This window comes from Dermacentor silvarum, chromosome 10 (assembly GCF_013339745.2).
Source record: "Dermacentor silvarum isolate Dsil-2018 chromosome 10, BIME_Dsil_1.4, whole genome shotgun sequence".
Taxonomy (NCBI): domain Eukaryota; kingdom Metazoa; phylum Arthropoda; class Arachnida; order Ixodida; family Ixodidae; genus Dermacentor; species Dermacentor silvarum.
In genome coordinates, this window is record NC_051163.1 from 122,997,013 (window position 1) to 123,012,729 (window position 15,717).

General features: G+C 46.3%; 1 protein-coding gene across 4 annotated transcripts in view; it reads left to right on the plus strand.

The window, feature by feature from the left end:
- LOC119466567 (uncharacterized) overlaps positions 1 to 15,717 on the plus strand; it is a 293,541-nt gene that overhangs the window by 270,255 nt on the left and 7,569 nt on the right. For all 4 annotated transcript variants that reach the window (XM_037727091.2, XM_049657419.1, XM_049657420.1 and 1 more), the window contains 3 exons: positions 4,707 to 4,800; positions 8,841 to 9,005; positions 11,850 to 12,096. In XM_037727091.2, coding sequence (XP_037583019.1) covers positions 4,707 to 4,800; positions 8,841 to 9,005; positions 11,850 to 12,096 — 506 coding nt within the window. The remainder of the gene's footprint in view (positions 1 to 4,706; positions 4,801 to 8,840; positions 9,006 to 11,849; positions 12,097 to 15,717) is intronic.

A 15,717-nucleotide genomic window follows, 5' to 3' on the forward strand; every position in this document is an offset into this window, starting at 1 on the left:
CATCCTAACTAATAATGGGTGATTCATGATCTTCGAAGTACACCGCACACAAGGACGACACACAAAGAATGACAGACGCAGACAGCGCTGGATCGCAACTAAAAGATTTTTTGGTGCTACGTGCGACATAAATACCAGTGCGGTTAAACTTTCAAAGCAAACATGATGAACGCAAACAAGAAATGATGTAGTGAAAAGTAATCTTTTAGTCGTATCAGTTTACAGTGAAGGTTCTACACGACAAAAGGGAAAGCCAGTTGAAAAGACAAATGAAGAATAAACAATGTCTCTCTAGAAGTGCCCAATCTGTAAGCATCCCAAGGGGCTGCAATGACAGTTAAACAATGCAGCACTCAAAAGCATAAGATCTATATAAACGAGGGTTGACGCAACACCAGGAAAGCGCATGAAAGCATTCACCCAGCGAGGACATCAGTTTCTTTTTGCAAGTAAGATACAGTATAGACCACTTATAACGTAACCGCTTATAGGACAGGACCGTATATACTACGGTCTTTTCCGACACCCGTTAATTTTCCCATAGCACTCCATGTATACGCATACCGCTTACAGTGCAGCCGCGTGCGACGAAATACCGGTTATAATGCGGCTTCCGCGGGAAAATCTCGCCGACAAGGGTGGTAGCGAGCATGCTTCTCAACGAGGTGCGCCCACTGATGGGAGAGGAGATCAACGAGGGTGATGCAGAGGAGGAGCATGAGACGTAGACCATGAGCCCACGGGCGATAAAATCGTCGCCGCGTGAGTGAAAGCGCGTGGGAGATGCGCACCTTCACGGAGAGCAAACGCACAGCGGAGAGCAAAAGCGACTTCCATCGCGCGAAAGGCCGTGGGGGTAGGGAGGGAGGGAGGGAGGGTGGGCGACGCAGTGCTTTGGCACCAAATGCGTATCTTGCAACCGGGCGCAAGGGAAACTGGCGACGCAATCTCCCACGCGAAAGGAGCAAAGCGGGAAGACAGCACAGCAGGGAGAGGGGGGCTTCTACTCTGCCAACAAACGCGTTCGCGCCTGTGCCGGCTGTCGGTGTTGTCGCGCGCACCGTATCTTGAAAGCGATCTCCACATGGCTCTGACCTTTTTATGTGCTGTGCTTACGCCGCTCAGTTTCCGTTGAAGCGATAGACCGCACGAACCTTCGCTCGCTGCGGCGGCCGCATTTGCCGATGCCCGTTTTCTGACAGTGGTTGTCTGCGGTCATCGAGTATATTCATGTTTGCTTGTACGCGTTGACACCACGCTTTTTTAATTCAGTTAGTAAGCAAATGTGTCAAGATTATGCAGCCAATAAAACTACTATCCCTACTCCTTATAGCTCTCTACTAATTTACTATCGCGATTGATGCTTCGCCTTTCGGACAAAACTCAGTCAATTTTTTTTTAATTATTACTTTGTCTGCTTCATGCAAAGGTCGTGGGTACTTGGACATTAACCTTTCAACATTCATAAATTTAAACGGATGCAAAACTCCCACTCGCACGCTTCAATTTTCGGATACGCACGGCTGCTTTGTCCACATGTTTTGCATACATGCAGAGCTTGAAAATCTTTGTTTTGGTTATAGTGCGGTACCGCTTATAGTGCAGATATTCACTACTCCGGCGACTTACATTATAAGCGGTCTACACTGTACAAGTTTCCAGCTAAGTGATTACTGGCCACAAGTAAAGAAATGCTTGCATGGCAATATATCAAGTAGTGAAGTGTCATCAGGCAGTTAGTTAGTGCTTTGGCAAATGATACATCATACACTTCCTAATTTGCTCAACACTCTAGATGCAAAAAAATGTGACTCTTGATAAAACGTACTCGCTCTTCTCTGCGTGTGAAGTGATTAATTACACAGCTTCCTAATGTTTCTCCTCCTTTCCTCAACTGAACCCCATTTACATATAGTTTAAGCACAATAAATAAATATGACGAAAAGTTATTCAATTTATTCGTATTTATTTATTGTGCTTAAACTAAATTTTGGACATAATCCCTGCCCACACTTTCATGGTAGGATTCTTGAATGTTACACCGAAGGTGTTAAAGGGAGTTCAGCAATGGTTTTCGTGCGGCAGCGTGGTCGATATCAATGTTAATGCAACGCAACATGTGTCGGAGCCCTGAATTCACTTTTGAATTACAGTAATCAATGACTTGAGGCATTGTTAACTGGACAAGAAGCACGCAGCACACAACACTTCTCGTTCTTTTCCCACATCTTTTTAGCACTAGTTAACAATGTCTTAAGTCTCGAATACACACTAACTAGCCCAACTGTCTTCTCTAATGATGAATGATTATAAAATAATTGTTACCTTGTGTATAGCTCATTTGAATAGATAGCAACTTATGTGCATGTTTTTATAACCAGTAATCGTTATTTTTTTCTCGTGTCATATTATATGGAGGTCAGCCAGGGGTTTCTATGGTGGCAGCGGTGAAAGCAGATGTCGTGGTGCTACAATCGTTCAAATGAGGCTGTGTGCCAGCAAACAGACCCCTAGTACCATATTTTCCAGTGTGTAAGATGCATTCTCCCCCCGAAATTTTCATTGGGGCATCTTGTAAAACGGTCGAACTTGTATATGCATAAAATCATGCCCACAGGCGTGACCAATATGTGCTTTCCTTTTTCTTTCTCACAAGTACAAGAAACCGTACATGCACGGCAGCATTCTGAAGGAAATCGAATCTGGTTTAATACTGGGCGAACTATGGGAACAAATGTCAGCTCCTAGAGCTAGCCATGTCATCAGCGCAACGCAGCAGTAAAGGCTGCCAGTGTGGCCTTCATATATGATTGGATGTCATGCGTGCTAGTTTGCTGTTATAGTTTAGTTTTTCTTAAGGTAAAAGTTAAGCCACAGAACTTAGGCAATAGATATGAAAATGCACAATTTTTCATTTTTGCATTGTAGCACCTGACATCAACCGGTTAAAAAAAGAAAACTTGGCTATCATCCTCATCAGTCGCCTGTGCAACAATTCGCAGCAGTCCACCAGTAGTCGTAGTGCTTCCGGTTTCCAGTCGCCATTTTGCCTTTGTATGCATGTGTTGAGGTGAGATGTGATTGTAGTGCAACGCCAGCAACGTGCTTTAAGACACTTACAATGTCACATAAAAGTTATTGAGAGGCCGACAACAGTGACCTAGCAATGCTGCCATCTGAAGTGGCTCAACTTATGACAGTGTGTTGGAGGATGAGGCGTACAATGGCTTAGAGCAAAGTGTAATAAATGACATTTTCATGCATAAAATACGGGGTGCGTCTTAAACAAAGGTGCAACTTATACACCACAAGATACGGTACTTCCAAAGGGTATAAGAACTTGCTTATACAGCTTCGTTGTCTTTGACGTATCAATTATCAGATTTGCATACATCTGGGAAGGACTTTATTTTGTAATAGTTTTTATTCATCACTGGCTCATATATTTTTGTTGCTGGAGATTTCTCATTTCTGTTCTTTTTCACTCTGCCTTTTATTTGTCCTGCCCATTAGGACTAGTCAAGCCTCTGTTTTTGCTACTTTTATGTCAGCATCGTAGGATTCTGTATCTTCATTTTTTAGGAAAATACCTGACTGAAGCTTGTTTGATGCATTTTAAGCGTTAAGCTAAACATTTCGACAGAATTATCTGTCTGGTTGGGAAAATTGATTAAGACTTAGAGATTGACTCCAACCAAATAAGGAAATTTACTAGCCCGACGTTTCGGAACCAATTCGGCTCCTTCTTCAGGGGGTATTCTTCGGAGGTGGCGGTGTGCCGCTTTTAAAAGGTCCGTCGTAACAAAGGAGAGGAAGGGGGAGAGAGCGTAAGGTGCAGAGACACTTGGCAGGGCACCTGTTCTAGACAGACAAAATAGGTGGTGGGAAGAATGCCTTTCACGCGGTATAAACCGCGTGAAGGGCATTCTTCCTTCTTTGTATGTTCATGGCCTTGCAGACGCGACGAAGGGAAGAAAGGACCCCCCGCTCTAGGTTAGCAACACCAAAACAACTCGTCCCCCCCCCCCCCCCCCCCCTGTCCCTCGTCAACACATTCCCGTGACTAAAGGGCGCCCAGCATCGGTCAACCCAGCCGACCAGCGACGCCGAAGCCCCCCCGCCACCTATTTTGTCTGTCTAGAACAGGTGCCCTGCCAAGTGTCTCCGCACCTTACGCTCTCTCCCCCTTCCTCTCCTTTGTTACGACGGACCTTTTAAAATAGGCACACCACCACCTCCGAAGAATACCCCCTGAAGAAGGAGCCGAATTGGTTCCGAAACGTCGGGCTAGTAAATTTCCTTATTTGGTTGGAGTCAATCTCTAGTCTTAATTTTAAGCGTTAGCATTAACCCTTTAACCCCCAAATCCGACTTGTACTTGTCCTACCAATTTGTACCAATATCAGCAAGTACAAGTCCTACTCGTTTGCACTGCAGTTTCCAATTCCTTAATGACCGTGAGCAAGTCATGTGTGTCTGCTCATCCCACTGTCTACTGATGGGTGCTCATGCATACCGTTTCTACATTTGTTTTCCTGTCATGTTTGTGAAAAGGCTTATGCATTTTGCAAAAAACTTCTTTCTCAAAATTATCTTTGTTATTCAATGTTTTTATTAAGTGAAAATAGTATTTTTTCTTTTTCATTGAGCACACTATGTGCAAACCTTGGAAAAGTAAAGAAAAAAAATTCTGAAATTTTTTGCAGGATACATTGTGGAAGGCGGTGTGTCCCGGTTGCCTCACGGAGCCCAGCAGCTGACGCAGCAGTTGCGGCAAGCCCTCGCCCAGAAGCAGCTCAGGTTATTACTCATATTCACAATTTACCTGTACCACTTTCTTGTGCAAGTGTTCAGTACTATTATACCTTGGCAATTTTCGACATAGCAAATTGCCGCAAATTTAACACAGGTTTCTTAAGGATGATGGTCATGCTGTAGAAGTATGGCAAAGCGGGTAAATTGGAAGTGATCCTCATTTAGAAACTCTGAACTACACTCTATATCATTTTAAGAAGTTTGTTCACGACATTGTATTTAAGAACCTTATTTTCTAATACGGTTTGTGTACATTTTTTTCTTTCATTCACTATGTTCATTACAACCACATAAAGCCAACTGACAATGACAGCAACGAAAGCATAAAAGGAATTACTTATTTGATTGAAATGTAGTCATTAAATTAAATGAAAATGAAATTGGATGACAAAAAACAATTGGCCGCAGGTGAGATATTAACCCACGTTTTCGCATTACGCATGCAATGCTCTTACCAATTGAGCTACCACGGCACCTTGTTTCCCGTCCACTTTCTTGGGTGGACATTTCACACTCAGGCCATCGGGCCCAGGAGTCCTGCTTTTTGCGAACGAGGCAATGTTTACTTCTATGAACTTCATCACTTTCATCCTAACTTATTTGCCACAGCAATAGTGCAATTCGATTCTTCAGTTGCAGCTTCACTATAAACTGCTTTATGACTCTGACATTCTTATACTTCTATGGGAGGGCTTTCATAATTATAGCCTGATCATTAACAATTAATATCTGTAACCAATGATTAACAATTGTACCGCCATGCTCTACCTACGACACTTATTGGATAGAGCATGCCAGCACTCATCACGAAGCAACCGACTACAGAGCTGTTGTGCCGAAAACCACGCCGCCCGCCCCCCTCCCTCCCATCCCCCCTTGGCCTTTCGCATGATGAAAGACAGCACGCTGTCAGTTTCCTTCTCTTGCGTGGGTGAGATTGAGCCGTGATCGCCGGCTCACCCTCGCACGCTTTCACTCACAAATACAGCACACAGCAACGGTGTTATCGCCCTTGGACTTTATACGGAACACCACGGCGACGGCAACGACAGCAGAAATGCGCTTGGAGTGTTCATATAATTGCTATCGCAATACAAAATGCACCCATGATAATAATCGGTATGCTATCTGTGCTGCCATTTTGTGGCAATGCAGGGCACTAAACAGAGGGCTATTTGCTTCAAGCAAGCTCATTCGGACAACTTCCTGAACCAGGCTAAATTGGCAAAAGCAAGGTCGCTGAAAAAGTCTCCGTGATCTAAAAGTGCTGTATTGCTTCTGAGCCTCTGCTGTGCCTAGGTTGCTGCACCTTATGTGATGTAAATACAGTTAAACCTCGATATAACGAACTTAAATATAACAAAATTTTCTATATAACAAAGTATTTAACTTTTCATAACGAAGTGTACTTATACATGATTTCAGTATATGGAAACAGCACTGTCACCTCAAAGGAATGCCGAAACTTCCGGGGATGCAGATGATCAAATGGTTGAATTACATGCAGCTGTTTGCGAACGCACCTCTCAAGTTGCGCGCCTTGTGACCGAGAGCAACCGCCAAAGCAGAACAGCGTCAAGTCTAAGTGCGATAAGATCCTATTGTGCCCTGTGCACACGCTGTATGCTTTAGGTGCGAGCGTGAGCCAAGAAGAACGGTGGCCTGATGAGCTCCGTGTTCCCGTGCGAGCAAGGGTGGGAGGGGTCAAGCGCACATGATTGCAGAAGCAGGGGGCAAGTTGGCGTGCGCCTCTTTTTCTAGCACGGCGATGGCTGCGCGTGGCTTTCAGTGTGTCTGAGCACATACGCAGAAATGCGCGCCCTGTCTTAGAGGTAATCTGCCACACGTGCAACGACTGGGTGAGCTGAGATGGCGTGACATCATTCGCTCCATTCGTGCACGTTTAGTGCTGGGGGTTGCGTAATCTCGAGTTTCAGAGACCCGTTGAAGCGAGAGCTTGACGAAGCATTCACTTCCGGCTGCTGGCACTTTTCATGGTAGCGTCGTCCCACTGCGGGCAACACTTCAACAGTGAGGGCGGAGTGGACGCGAATGCGTGCCCAGCCTTGGCTTCGTACCGCTGATATGAAGCTATCGTCAACACGTCATGAAAGCGTATTTTTCATCACCGACTCTCAAATACAATAAAATGACCTTTTTCTCATTCATATTTGCCTTTTCCAATTGCCTGATAATTCGGGAAATTGTGCGGCCTCTTCCGTGAGAACTCCATCAGCAACTAGTTGTTTGCATAAAAGAGTGCATTTCAATGTAACATAATTTTGATACAACGAAGCAAATTGTGGATTTTACCGACATTGTTATATCGAGGTACAACTGTAATTGTAAATAAAGTGCATATGTGTCCCACAGAAGGCATGTGCTGCGGGAAAACGAGCAAAAATGCATGCTGCTTCCTTTCTCTCCACCCTCACCCTCTTCCCTTTGTCGAGTTGAAAAGTGTTTTTACGATTATTAAAGTTCACAGGTTGGCATGTATGCCTACAAGTACTTATGAAGGCTTAACGTGCATAATATTGTGCAAGCTGTTGCGTCACTGCTCCACATCATGGGAGGAAATGCTTCTGCTGCTTTGTAGATAGCAATGTACAGTAAAAGCTCGATGATACGAATCTCACGGGGTCACAAAAAATATTCGTATTATCCGAAATTCGTATCATCGAAACACAATTAAAGCTACTGTCGAATCTCGATAATTCGAACTCGAAGGGGCCCGAAAATTTGTTCGAATTAAAAGGACGTATTTTTGAAGTATTCGTGCACCATAGCACGATGCACGAACGGTGCGAGTCGTGAAATATCGCGGCGCGCAAGCGCATAGCAAGCGCGGGCCAGAAAACTGCCCACGCCGGCTAACGGTCGCTTCCCGATAACGACAGAAAACGAAGCTTCAGGGAGCGAGCGGGCGGCGCCGGCACACGGGTGCGCGCGGAGACCGTCGAAGGTGAGGGAGGAGGGCGGCAGGGAAGCGGATATGGCCGCGTCAACTCCGCCGCTTCGGTGGCTCCCCTCGCCCTCCCTCTCAACTCCCTCGTAGCTCTCTCACCTTCGACTCTGTGCGCGCCCGCCGCCGTGCTGGCGCCAGCTTATTTTAGCCGCCCCTTGAAGTTTCGTTTTCTGCCGTTATCGGGAAGCGAGCGTTTGCGGGCGTGGCAGCTTCGTTGGCCCGACTGTGCCTCCGCCGCTGCTTCCCTCTGCGCTGCTGCCGCAGCTTGCAAGGTCAACATGTGACTAGAAAATAGAGAAGAAGGGTTCACTGCCATTTTACCCGCGCGGCTGAGACGTCGGCACTAGTGTGTGCTAGAATACGGTTGTCTAGAACACTCTAGTCGGCACGTACACGCTTGTTCCGGCGCGATGCAGAAACGGCGACCTTGCAATTTGAGAGAGGGGGAAATTTCCGCCGCGGGTTCTTTCCCCCCCCCCCCCCCCCCCCCGTTCCTTCGCGCGTGGCATTGAGGGGTCTCTCCTGAGCTTTTGCTCTATGGCGGTGTCGGAGCAATGCCGGTCGGAGGCGCCGCCGCGTTATTTGGCGCGCTGCTAAGAGCATTGTCGGTACGCGGTATGTTCGAAGTAAGCGTGTTCGAATTAACGAGATTCGACTGTAGCTAAATTAAAGAGTCAGAGGTGAACTCACTCAGTCACATGTACGTAAAACGCATTTATTTCTTGAAGCACCACCGCTTCAAACTCTTCGCGCCCAGTCGCGGAGTCCGCGCTGTCCGGCGCCGCGCCTCCGCACCAAAAGAGAAGGAGAGAAAGCGCGTGACTGCGCGCTGTTCTCTTTCGCGGCCGTCGGTGGGGCGGCGTTTATTCGTATCAACCGACGCAGGCTGAAAATCGATTCGTAACAACCGTTCTCTAGCACGTTGCAAAGTAATGGGGTTCGGCCGGGACCACATAAAAATTCGTATCATCCGGAAATTCGTATTAGCCGTGATCGTATCATCGAGCTTTTACTGTATACTGCATGGTCACACTGGGTTCCTGTGTTTTCCGCGCAGCCTGTTTGGAGAGTTGGAGTTGTACCTGGTCCGTTGGGTGCAGCAGCAGGTGTGCTACGTGGCACCCAACTACAGAGCCGAGCTCAATGCCTGCCACTGTGATCCCGCCGCCTACGAGTGCTGCCTGCCCCTGGGACACTTCTTCCAGCCACCCGCACCTCACATGTGAGTGTCTCTCCCTTCGCACATGTCAGCCATATCTTTTTTTTTTTTTTTTGGTGCGAAAGCGTCAAATGGCCCATTGAGCAATAAAGCCGGCGGCATCTGTAGCTGCAATGCCACATTGCGCGCTTGTGACACTGGCTCGTGCTTGCTGGTTCAGGCCTAGACAGAGCAGAGTGGGCAAAAGGGAATACCTGCTGCCTCGGTATTGCGTGAGGGGAGAGGTCATTGCTACGACGCGTCACCCTCGCTCTCGCTCTTGGAAGACTGTATTATCCGCGCGTTCCTTGTCCGCGAAGCTCTCACCTGCGTTCTAACTGAGCCTCGATAAAGCCAAATCAAATTGCGCCAAGCGTTTCAACGCGCTCGCTTGCTCGCGAGGAGTTCATAACTCGAAGGACCTCTCAGCAGCGTTCAATTGGACATTAATGCTTTCGCATTCACAACTCTTAAGAAGTGCTTAGGTGTCCTTGCATTTTTTTTACAGTAGCTTTAAGAGATGATACTCCGTGGGTTTGCTCTGCCTGCCCTTCCATCCATTCTGTTATGCCAGCACCTTCATTATGCTGTGATTGTGTCACTCCACAATTGTCGCCATGCTGCCATTGTTGCTTTTTTCGCCATGTAGTCGTCATCATCAATGCCTTGTCATCACCATCGCTGCTGTCACGTTGTTGATGTTGCATGCAATTGAGGGCATTAGTGGGAACTGGACAGGTCATATAATGCGTAGAACAAGCAACTGCCGATGTGTTAAGAAAACGCTAAGGAAAAGTGCAGTCAAGGCTGGAAGAGGGTTAGCCGGTGGGATGAGAACAGGAAATTTGACATGCAATGTTCTACTGATACAGGGACGCGTGTTTCTCTTTTAAAATCCTAGAAAAATAAATTCTCACTTAGCATTGCCCTAATCTCACTAAAATCTTACAGAAATTGCATTTTATGGTCCGGATCGTTTAATGTAACTATTGGCACTGTTACTTGCCTAGTTAAATAAAAGGTAATTCGAAATTGCCTTTGCTTATGGGGAAGCAAGCTGCTGCCAATGTGGCGCTAGCATAAACTTGTGTCGCCACATGTCAGCAGCTGCAAAAGCAGCCATTCCAGCAGATGTGCCACGAATTTCTCGCTCCTCTTAATAATGCCGCAACCCTCCTGGAACAACTTTCTGCAGCTGCCGACAGGCGACAATACAAGTTTATGTTAGCAGTACTTTATTTCCCCAAATACAGTGGAATCTCATTGATACGATCATCACGGGAACCAGAAAATAAAGCGTATCATCCAAAAATCATATTATCCAATGTATTATCCAACGAAATCGTATTATCGGGAAAAGAAAACCGTATTATCTCAAAAAATTTATTGTGCAGAATCGTATCAACAAGATTCCACTGTAGCTTTGCATTTTTTTCCCTTAAAACCCAGGCAAGTGTTACATTGAGCCATTTGGACCATAAAATTTGACCTTTCTGCAAAATTTCTGTAAAAACAGAGCAGCAGTAAGCACAAAATCATTTTTCTACAATATTAAGAGAGAAAAAAAAGCATGTCCCTCTATGTAGAGAGAAAGCATATGAGCCCTAGAAAGCATTGAAGGGTTCCTGAACCACCCCTCAGGCTTGGTGAAAAACACAGTCCACGTATAACACAAGCTGCTGTGAACATTTCAGCCAAATTTTGCAGTCCTGTGCGGCATGTAGAACTCGCAAGCGAAGCGCAAAGTGACGTTTTTCTCAAACAATTGAGGCCTTTTGTCACCCGTTCTGAAGCTGCCAGCAGCTTGCATATGTCGTCATATGTGCAAGATTCCCATAGATGGATGCTATTAGCCACTAACTGACATCAGTTGGGAATGGTGCTTGAATCAGTGCGCTTCTTCATTCTCTTTCTGTGTATAATTATTGACTCAGCTTACTAAACGAGCTGAGGTAAGCGAGAATCTGCATTGCAAATTTCGATAAGGATTACATACTTCCAGAAGACGCTGATTATCGTCTGCTCACGCTCAGCCACAGCAGCCCACATAGGAATGAAACTTTGGTCACACTGTTTATCACTGTCGTAGCCGTCTGCAATCACTAATTTCAACTCAACTAGCCAGGAATGACACGAAACTTAAGGCCAGACCACATGTACACTTTCCAGTGTGTGCTCACTTCTGGCTGCTCCTGGCCTTGGCAGACATCACTTCATATTGATTGCTTGATAGTGCTTAAAAATATGCACTTTGGATGTGGCTACTATCCCTCAGTCAAGCTAGTGCAGGAAAAAGCCGGTGCACACCACGTAGCACAGCCAGATTGGAAAATGTGAATGCGTGCTGTTGCCCTGCCTTGCTCATAGCAAATGTAGTGCTATAATGGCTATACGCACTACAGTTGCATGTAGCTGTATCTGCAGCGTAGTGTAGATATCGCGGCCACTGCGGGGTGATACTACAAGTCCGCTCCCTGTGGCTAGCAGAACACAACCACATGCTCCACATGTTCAAATGACACGCGCTCAAATCAAACTTAAATTACGCGCCACGGTGATGTTCAGTAGGCAGAGCGTTGTGGGCACTCCCCGCTCCACCGTAGCCTTGCACAGTGCAGGGCATTGAAGATTGAGCGGGAGCACCGCGGAAAGGATCAGAGGCGATCATTGATTGCCAATAACTCTACTTCTGCTGAACGCATTGAAGTTCTTTTTGCTTCAAAATATTTCTGAAATAGTCTCTTTTAACTTCAAATACATTTCTTATCTTTGATAAAGTGTTTTAGGGACCCTTTAAAGCACAATGAATTGCAAGTGTGGTCATTGTTGTTGCGTTCTCTACAGTATGTTTTCTGTGCATGCTCACAGGGAGGCACGCCTGGACCTGGGGCGGTTCCAGTGTCCAGAGGGACTGTTCCGGCCCGAGCTGTGGGGCCTTGACTGCCCAGGTCTTGGCAAGCTGCTGCAGCGTGCTCTGCAGGAGTGCTCGTTGGACGTGCGCCGACAGATGGCGCGCTCCGTGTTCCTCTCGGGAGGCCTCTCCCTGTTGCCGGGATTGCCTCAGCGGCTACAGACTGAGCTGGACGCCCTCACTCCCGAGTCGCTGCAGCCCAAGGTCGGTGCACTCGTCGCAGTGCTTCTGGAATGTTAAACTGGGCTTGTTTGCTATTCATGACTGATTGTTTAACAGTGCAAATGAAACATAGACAAGGAAAGACCAATAGTGGTACAACAAGGGAAGCCTGAGCCCACATTTGAACATGGAAGCCAGCATTTCAACAAGGCAACTTGTCTTTCTCAAGCTTCTAACAAAGACGAGTCCCCTTACAAGTCCAGCAAGGGAACTTGTCTCTGTCAGAAACCTGATGAAGACAAGTGAAATGAGAATGCTATACTTATCTACTATAGGACATTATAACAGTGAATTACTGAAGCCAGTGCTCATCATCCCAATTCATTTAAGATTGTCTGTGAGAGTAACTGAACGAGACAAGCTGTCATTCACCATTGCAATAGAGTGTAGACCGCTTATAACGTAAGTCGCCGGAGTCGTGAATATCCGCACTATAAGAGGTACTGCACTATAACCAAAACAACTATTTTATTGCGATAATGGACACTCCGGGCGCATTTCTGCTGTCGCTGTCACCGTGCTCTAGGTTCCGTATTTGCTTACTAAATAAATTAACAAGCACGGTGTCATGCGTGCACAAGCAAACATGAACACATCTTGCTCGTTGACCGTGGGAACGAACTGTCAAAACACTCGAGTGACGAAGCGCGGCGAGCAAATTGACCTTCGTGCTATCATGCCTCTCGCTTCAACGCGACCTATAAGCGGTGAAAACACGGCACGCGGCAGTCGCAGATTGCTTTCAAGATAGGGCCAAGGTGATCGTATCGCCAAAGTGGATCGTCGCAGATTACCGTAAAACCCGCGTATAATACGAGGTTTTTTTCTAAATTTTACCATGTAAAATTTCTGCCTTGTATTATATGCGGATCCCAAAGTTTTCAGCTTAAAATTTGCAGTTTCGGGTTTGTTTTTGCTCACTGCTATCATCATCAAGACTCGTAGCAGAGTATGCGTCATCTTGCGGTGGCGTCAGTAGGCTGTTGCTGCTTTCAACGGGCGCCATTTTGACCATGCTAAGAATCGGCACGTTCGCTAGTCTATCTCGCACGATGTCGGGACCGCGAAAGTAGTACCCAGCTGCCTTTAAAAGGAAAGTTATTTTAGCTGCCGAGGCCATTGGAAATTGCGCCGCAGGGCGTCACTTCGACGTCACCGGGGGCAGCGTTCACGGCTGGGATGACATACCAGTTGCAAAGTTGCAATGGCGGCAGATAAGCGCATTTGGCCTTGGCAACGCCGTCGCTTCGGTGGCAGTGGCTTCCCTCGCCATCCCTCTCAACTCCCTCGTAGCTTCCCCCACCTTCGACTGGCTCCGCACGCGCCCGCCGCCGCTCCCGTCGGCGCGGCACCAACTTAGCTCTTTCCCTGAAGTTTCGTTTTCTGTTGTTGTCGGGAAGTTGGCCGAGACGTAGGCTCGTACAAGCGTGTTCCGGCGCGACGGTGAAACGGCGACCTTGCTATTTAAGAGTGAAATTGCCGCCGCGCGTTTTTATTTTTTTTTCCGTTTTCTTTTTCTCCGCATGGCGTTGAGGGCTCTATCCTAAGCTTTTGCTCTATGGCGGTGTCGGAGCGCTGCTGAGGGCATTCTTGGTGCGCCGTATGTTCGAATTAACCGTCGCAAATGCTTTCGCGTTCGAATTACCGGGCGTTTTCGCCCATAGCAATACACATAACTTTGACGGGACCACAGCGTCAGTTCGAATTAAGCGTGTTCCGAGTTAACAAAATTAGATTCTCAATGCTTTCTGTGGGTTTTTCTCGCTCGCATTATATGCAGCTGAAAACTTTTTTTTTTTTTTTTTCGTTATTGCTAACCCCAAATAACACCTCGTATTTATGCGGGTCCGTATTATACGCGGGTTTTTACGGTACGTCTCGCTTCAGTCCACTGAAACCGTTCTGCATTGCTTTGCTGGAGAAAATCCTCTCCTTCTGTTTGCACCAGTCCCGAATGCAAGTTTCGGGTTCTCCAAACGCCCATGATGCGGACCGATTTTCGTCCGTCTCCACACACATGATCACTTTCCTTTTAAATGCAGCATCATGATGAACTCGGTACTTCATGCTGATAGAGCAGACGCAGAGAACATGAAGACAGACGGTAGACTATCGCCTAAGCACGTGTACTGCAGCACATGGAGGAAGCTACGGTAGCTAGGCTCGAGAGTAGCTAGGCTCAACGCGTGTGCGAGGCAGCCATTTTGAAATGCCGATGGCTATATGGTAACACAGATTTAGGGTCGTACTCGATTCTAACGTGCACACAACTTTTAGACTTGTTTTATCGGAACAAAAGTGCGCGTTAGATTCGAGTAAATACAGTATTTGTGGTATGAGGGGAGCATTTGCCGTCAAGGTTGACTGCCGAACTTCCAGGTAGCCGCACTGTAACCGATATTTCGTGTCCTGCAATTGTACTATAAGCGATATGCGATACGCGTATACATAGAGTGCAATGGGAAAATTAATGGGAGTCTGAAAAAGACCGTATTATATCCGGTCCTGCACTATAAGCGGTTACGTTATAAGTGGTCTATACTGTATTGCAACAATGATATCAGTAGAAATATCTCTACTGATATCATCTTTGCAATATTTAAAGGGAAACTAAAGGAAATATTAAGATAAATTGAAAGGTTAAGGCTTCTGTAATAACTGTAATAATCATTCGCTGCTAGACGGGAGCTTTTGTAAGCGAAAATGACGAAAATGCAAAATTGGAGTGACGCCACCTGTTGTGGACTATGGTACCTCTGGTGTAATGTCAGCGCTGACTGATTCACAGAGAGCAGCATATAGAGGAAGGTCACGTGGACATTACGTCAACATTACGTCGCGTGAACTTGACATCGGCCTTCTGATTTAAGAGCTCTTTACCGTCAACACCGATGACCGCGCAGAGTGGTGCCAATCGTCACATGATGTGTATTACTCACTTGTGTCCGTTGCGCAGATTGGCCTTAAAGAGCTGATAACCTGCGGAAACCACCTGCCATAAAGATGGAAAAACCCTCCTTCCCCTGGAGGAAAACTCGAAAACAAATCTTTCTAAGCAATAGAAGGCAGTAGGACGTACTATTAAACTGAAAGCCTCAGTGGTATTTAGGCAACTTCACTATCTCTTCAGCTTCTGAGGGACAAAAGCACTTGATTCTGTTTGACTAAAATTCTATTGATAAAAATATTTTCCAGAACTTCATATACGAACTGAGCTATCAGTGCTGGCACACTAATTTGGTGTTCCCTTTTTGTAAGAGTAGAGTGTGCTATACACCTCAATTCCTAGGTACCCGAGTTACTGACAGCTAGCTCCATTCTTGTTGTGTAATGTGAGTAGCCTCTTGAGCAAGTGCAACACCATGTTTTTTGCAAAAAATTTGTAAGCATGAAAAATTTTTTAAATATTTTCTGATATTCGATATTCGATTAGAAATTACTATTTGGTATTTGCACACCCCTAATAACCATGCATCGCTGCCTTTCGTCCCCCGTTGTGAGAACATAGATGTCCTTGTTTCGGCGCCTGTCAAAATGTGAGCCAAATGTTATAGCGCTGCATGCAGCAGGGAATTGGCAATCTCGTGTCAAAAGCAGTGAACA